We start from the raw sequence: 6000 nt of genomic DNA, 5'->3' as shown, positions 1-6000 counted from the left end.
TTTGGTCTGAGTGAGCATCAGCATCCCTGCCCGCCCCCCGCCCCTGCCCTTCATCCCCACCAGCCTGGCTCCCTCAGTTCCTGCCCCAGCCTATGTGGGAGGACGAGCAGCTGCCTTTTTAGAAAAGCCAACATTAGGCCTGGTTCCCTAACAGCAGAGCCTGAGATGGGGCAGGCAGGGGGTGGGGGTGCTCTCAGGAGAAGAGGCAAGAAGCAGGACAGGGCAGGGGAAGGGGATGAGCAAAGACCCCACTGGAGTCCAGCTTCTGGCTGATCTCACAGGAAACTCTGGGATGCAAATGACATCAATAAATTGTTCCCTTTTTGACAAAGGCTGGGCTGTCATACCTCCTTGTCCATCCATCTGTGACTGTAGGCTAACCCGGGGATGGTGACGGGGTTACCTCAGGGTTCAGCAGCCCCTGCTCGGCCAAGGGCAATTCTCCTCCATAGAAGGGGTCCACTATGTGCCTTAGCCCTGGGGGATGGGTGCACTTGCTCTGAGAGGAATCTGGGAAGATCACCGGCAGTATCCACTACAGAATCTAACCCAGAACAAGGAAACCACAGCCCAGAAGTGACCTTCACAAGAAGGCACTTGGGGATTGAATGGTCAACCCAAGTCAAAGCCACATATCTCAACTTCCAGACCCAGACTCAATTGATCTCTTGTCACAGACCTGTCCAGGAGACACAAGGGCTCTGCATTTTTTCATTTGCTCCATCTGATACATGGCGGTGACAACACTGTCTCATTGGGCTGTTGTGAGGAATAGAGAGGTTGGGGCAAGAGTGCCCTGGGCAGGACCTAGCACAGAGCAGTGCGTAACACACATGCCACAAGGACAATAATTTTAAGACATCACTGTCATTTTCTTTCTCGCGCTCTCCGATACGAGACCTGCTCCCTCTTGCCTGAACATGTATTTATCTCAGGAAGCATTGGAATTGATCTAAGTGGCGTGTAAAGGAAAAGGCAAAATACTCTGTGTTCAGCATCTGACTTCCAAACTTGAATTTCTGAATTCTATAGAAATAATTGTGGAAAGCAGGGTTTGTTGTGAGAGAGAAGAAATCTGCCAATTCCTAGATCACTCCTTCAGACACTAAGGGCTAAACCCAGCCAACAGACAGCAAAAACACATCAGCCCCTGAGGACAGGGGTCTCTGTTTCGTTTGCTGATGAATCCCCGGAACCAAAAACTGGCTCTGACCCTAGTGGGTGCTCATTGTTATCTGTGAGAAGGAGAAAAGTGGAGTTATCGACAGCGTGGACAGTCAGGTACAAGGGAATCTGATAGTCCCATCTGGAGGGAATGTCTCTCCAGAGATGAAGGTGTTGTAGAAAGTCTTGCTCCTCTGGCAACAGAGAACAAGAGCAGGGCAAAGGGCTGCTGGGGGTCCTCACTCATCAGAGGAGAGGACTTGGGGCACCCCTGGCAGGAACCTTGCTCACCAGTCCTCTGGGCCAGGCTGTCCTGTGGCTGCACAGCTGCCCATGCTGCTTCTCACATGAATGGAGGCCCTGCACTGGGATGGCCCTGGTGGAGACAGGGATTCGCTGCTGCCGTCCTGCAGTGTGGATGCCAGAGAATGCAACTGAGATCCTCTCACTGCCTCATGCCCTGGGGACTGGGGAGGCCCTGCAGGAACCAGTTGGGTCAGAGACCAAGGTGAGGGACAAAGAGAAAAGCTTAAAAGCTTGAGATGAACTGTTGCATGTGCATTTTAGAGGTAGTTCCTTTGCCCCTTCCCTCACCAAGGTTGCATGGAGACAGGCACTCCTATTCCTGACCCCTGAGAAAGTACATGGGCATGATCAGAGGCCAGGTCTGTCCTTGACACCCACAGGAGACTTGCCCTGGGGCAGGCTCTTGATTCTGTTGTGTCATAAAATCCTTTGGCATCCTGGTAAGGTCCGTAGACCCCTTTTCATATTTATTTATTTATTTATTTATTTATTTATTTATTTATTTATTTGTATTTTTGAGACAGAGTCTCACTCTGTCACCCAGGCTGGAGTATAGTTGTGCAATCTCAGCTCACTGCAACCTCCACCTCCTGGGTCAAGCAATTCTCCTGCCTCAGCCTCCTGAGTAGCTGGGACTACAGACACATCCCACCACACCCGGCTAATTTTTGCATTTTTTTAGTAGATATGGGGTTTCAACATGTTGGCCAGACTGGTCTCGAACTCCCAACCCTAGGTGATCCGCCTGCCTTGGCCTCCCAAAATTCCGGGATTACAGGCGTGAGCCACCGTGCCCAGCCACAGACCACTTTTCAGAACATAGACTTTAAATCCATAAAATAAAACACTAGGATTACAAAGGAGACCAATGATCCTGAAATAGGCATCAAAATCACTTTAAATATCTTTCATATAATGACAATATATGCTTCCTAATTAAATAAGATTTCATGGCAGGTCTCTATTATAATTTTGAAGTTGTGATAACGTGTAAGATATTTTGAGGCAACCTCATTGGTTTAATGGGGGAATAAAATATCTGTGACTCGCTGGCACAAAAATCACATGTCTGCTTACATTCGTGATTGAGGGAAATGCTAAATCTCAGTTGAGACTAGGAAAAGTGAAGGTGTAATATTTTCTCCATCACTATTCACAAACTCACGGAATTCCATCCACAGCTCTGGGGGTTCCAGGGACTCCAGGTTAAGAACTCCACACTCTGAAGCCTTGTGAATGTCTTCCAGAGGGTCCCTCTGACGCTTTGGTGATGGTTTTCAAAGCAGCCAAATCTGTGCCTCCCTGAAGCCAGGGAAGGAAAAGCTGCTGAGGGAGGGGGTGGGGGCTGCAGGAACCAGTTGGGTCAGAGAGCAAGGTGAGGGACAAAGAGAAAAGCTTAAAAGCTTTAAGTGGGGCGGGAACATTCATCTGTGTGGTCTCGGGACTCCTGCAGCAGGATTCACAGTGCAGGCTCCTGGGGCCTGGCACAGACTGACTGATTCCAACACCCAGTGCCACTGCTGGGAATATGCATTTTATTTTTTAAAATTTATTATTATTGTTTTTCTTTTTGTGGAGATGGGGTCTCGCTATGTTGCTCAGGCTGGTCTTGAGCTCCTGGGCTCAAGCAATCCTCCTGCCTCTGCCTCCCTAAGTGCTGAGATGACAGGTGTGAATGACCACATGCCAGAATCTGTACTTTAAACAGAAGCCCAAGTAATAACTTAAACAAACATCCAGAATTTCCCTGGTGCTTTGTCCCAGTTAGGGACTCAAGATAATGGGAGAGGGCCTGGGATGCTCCTCACACCTCCTCTGGCTAGAGTGCCAGTGGCATCATTGCCGGGAGATGAGCCTGCAGCTCCTAGCCCCTCCAGGGCCCCTCATGTATAAGTGATGCCTGAAATGTGAGGCTACGCTGCTGCTTTGCCGGGAAACCTGAGAAGAGGAGTGTGTGGCCGGATTGATGGGCCGGGAACTCACCGCCTTCCTTTACCCGTCTCTCTCCTGCAAACTTCATCCACCTCTACATTCAATCTCAAACCAAGAAGCCCTGGCTGCTGTCAGGTCTAGGAGGGGAGGCCAGCCACCATGAGGGAGGAAAGCGGCCCAGGCTGAAGGCGTGCATGCGTAAGCACGCTGCGTGAGCCTGTGCGGGACCCCGGCAGCCCTGCTCACCATGAGCCACCAGGTAAAGGGCCTGAAAGAGGAAGGTGAGTCCACGTCTTGATCCTGCGTGTCCCGCCCACAGGGTTCCTGGGCAGCAGCAGGGGATGGGGGAAGCACACGTGGTCTTTAAGAGGCATAGGGAGGAGCTGGGTTTGACTCCAGGGCCTGCCCCCTGCGTGCTGAGAGACCTCGGCTGGTTATTCAGCCTCTCTGGTCCTTGTGCATGAGATGGGGATAGTCATGACCTCCTTGCAGGGCTACTGGAAGGATTCAAGACAACCTGTGCACCGCGCCTGTGTTCAGGCCAGCACTGGAGACTGTCCCGGCCGCTGCGTGTTCCTCAGAGCCTGCTGGGGCCTCTCAGCCTTCTGTTGTCTCAGTTAGGGTTGCCTGTTCGGAGCCAGCCCCTCAGCAGATTTCTATCTGTCTCTGTCTCTGTCCAGGGCAGGGGGTGGGGGATGTTCTGACCTCATGACTGACAGTATCAGAGCAATGTCACAGGCAGGGGACTCTATAATTTGCTGAGCAAAACCACTGGAGCTGGGTCCCAGTTTGAGGCAGCCACAAACCAGCTGAGGGGTCCCACAGTGACCGGGGGGCTACAGGGAGGGGGACTCACCGGAGGTCAGCCATTTGTCAGCAATCCTGTCTCTTACAGCACAAGCTGGAATGAAAGGGCGGGCGAGGAGCGGCTCTCCACGCACAGGTGAGATGGGGTGGTGGGTCTCTGGGGAGCCTGCTGTGCCTGGGTGCCCTCTGCCCAGCCCAACAGTCCAGCTACCCATCTGACATTCTCCTTCATCTCCTTCCCTCTCATTCAACACCCTGCACGGAGCCTTCCTGGGAGGCAAGCTGTTTAACATGGGAGAGGGCAGAGTACCACTCAGAGAAGGTGCTACTTAGCACTCGGTGTCAGGGGAGACTCCCAGGGTTAGTGACACTCTGAGCTGAGCCTTGGGAAGCAGTGAACCTTCACCAGACAGAGGGCAGGAAGCTCCGTGCAGGCTTCTGGTGGGTGGTGTGGCCAGACCCACATCCAGGCTGCCGGACTCCAGGGCGAACACTCTTAACCTCCAACAAGTAGCTGCCATAATGGGTGCTCCATCACCTTCCCGTTGGGAATGTGACCACAGCTCTCCCGTGAGCTGGCGAGGGAGCCAACTTGCTCCAAGAGAAGCGGGAGAGCCCAAGGAAGCCACAGGTGGAGAGAAAACCCTTGGTTGAGACTGAGGGTTCAGAGGAGAGGGGCAGAAGCCACACTCACAGGCTGGGCATCTTCATATCACAAAATATTATGGATGTGGTGCTGTTTGCTTCCCCTTCACATCCCAGGCAGGGCTGGGTCCTGCACCCAACCCTAGTAGGCAAGAAACCAGAACCTCGGGGAGCAGTGGGGTTCTGGGGGGTTGGAAGAGATCTTCCTCCTCCCCCATTCTGGGAGGGAAGGCCCTATCTGGGAGGGAAGGCCCTATCTGGCACGCCATCAGTGGGGAGCTGGCCCCAGGAGCCCCTTCGTCTGCCCTTTCCCCTCCTGTGACCCGCTGCTGCCTGGTTGTCGGGAGCCTGAGTCTCAGTGAGGCAGCTCTGTTACAAGGGGAGAGACCCAGGAGCAGGAGACATGGAGGAGCTGGGCAGAGGCTGACAGGGGATTCTGCTGTGGCATCTCAACAGCCCTTCCTGGCCCCCATCCCGGAACTTGCCTCAGCCACTGTCCCTTCTTCCTACCCCACCAGCCTGCCTCATCCATTCTTTATCTCAATCCAAAGATGTCGGACCAAACCTGAGAAAGTTCCATGCCCCAGGGTGGCCAGACGAGAAATCTTCCTCCCAGGGGTCGGGCCGCGGTGCTCCTGTGGTGACCACCGCCTGTAGGATGCTCGGGCTGGTTCTCCACACTCCACTCCTCTCGTTGTCATCCAGATGTTGTCCCTTCCGCGCCTAGCCTGGCCTCCCTCTGCCTCCGCTGCAGGGCTGTGCCGTGCGGGACTCCCCTGTGAGCAGTAGTCCTTGAGTAGGACTGAAATGGAAGACCATTTTGCCTAACACACAAACCCTTTCCTACTGAAATATTCCACGTCGCCTCTGCCATTTTCCCTTTCCCATAGAACACAGGAAATGGGTCAGAATTTTCACTTCACAGATCTAAGTGGTGAAGGGGTGCAGTAAAGTTAAATATTGAGAATATATTAAATTAACTGAAACCCAGCCCCATGAAGCTTTCCATTTTAAATCTCCTCTGGAGTCACCTGCGACGGGACCTGATAGCCTCATCCTTCCGTTTATACTCTACCAGGAGGGAATAAAAGCTTAAGAATACAATGTTCTTTTCTCAGAATAGCTACAGTTTGTTACTGTGTTCGT

General features: G+C 52.8%; 1 protein-coding gene across 1 annotated transcript in view; it reads left to right on the top strand.

Moving 5' to 3' along the window:
- Positions 1–1534: 1534 nt before the first annotated feature.
- The window catches only part of TMC2 (transmembrane channel like 2), a 108643-nt gene continuing 104177 nt past the window's right edge, over positions 1535–6000 (top strand). The window contains exons 1-2 of the mRNA XM_065521815.1: positions 1535–1672; positions 4122–4345. Coding sequence (XP_065377887.1) covers positions 1535–1672; positions 4122–4345 — 362 coding nt within the window. The remainder of the gene's footprint in view (positions 1673–4121; positions 4346–6000) is intronic.

Source organism: Macaca fascicularis, chromosome 10 (assembly GCF_037993035.2).
Source record: "Macaca fascicularis isolate 582-1 chromosome 10, T2T-MFA8v1.1".
Classification (NCBI taxonomy): Eukaryota; Metazoa; Chordata; class Mammalia; order Primates; family Cercopithecidae; genus Macaca; species Macaca fascicularis.
The sequence above is the reverse complement of the archived record's forward strand: the minus strand, read 5'-3'. Positions and strand labels throughout refer to the sequence as shown.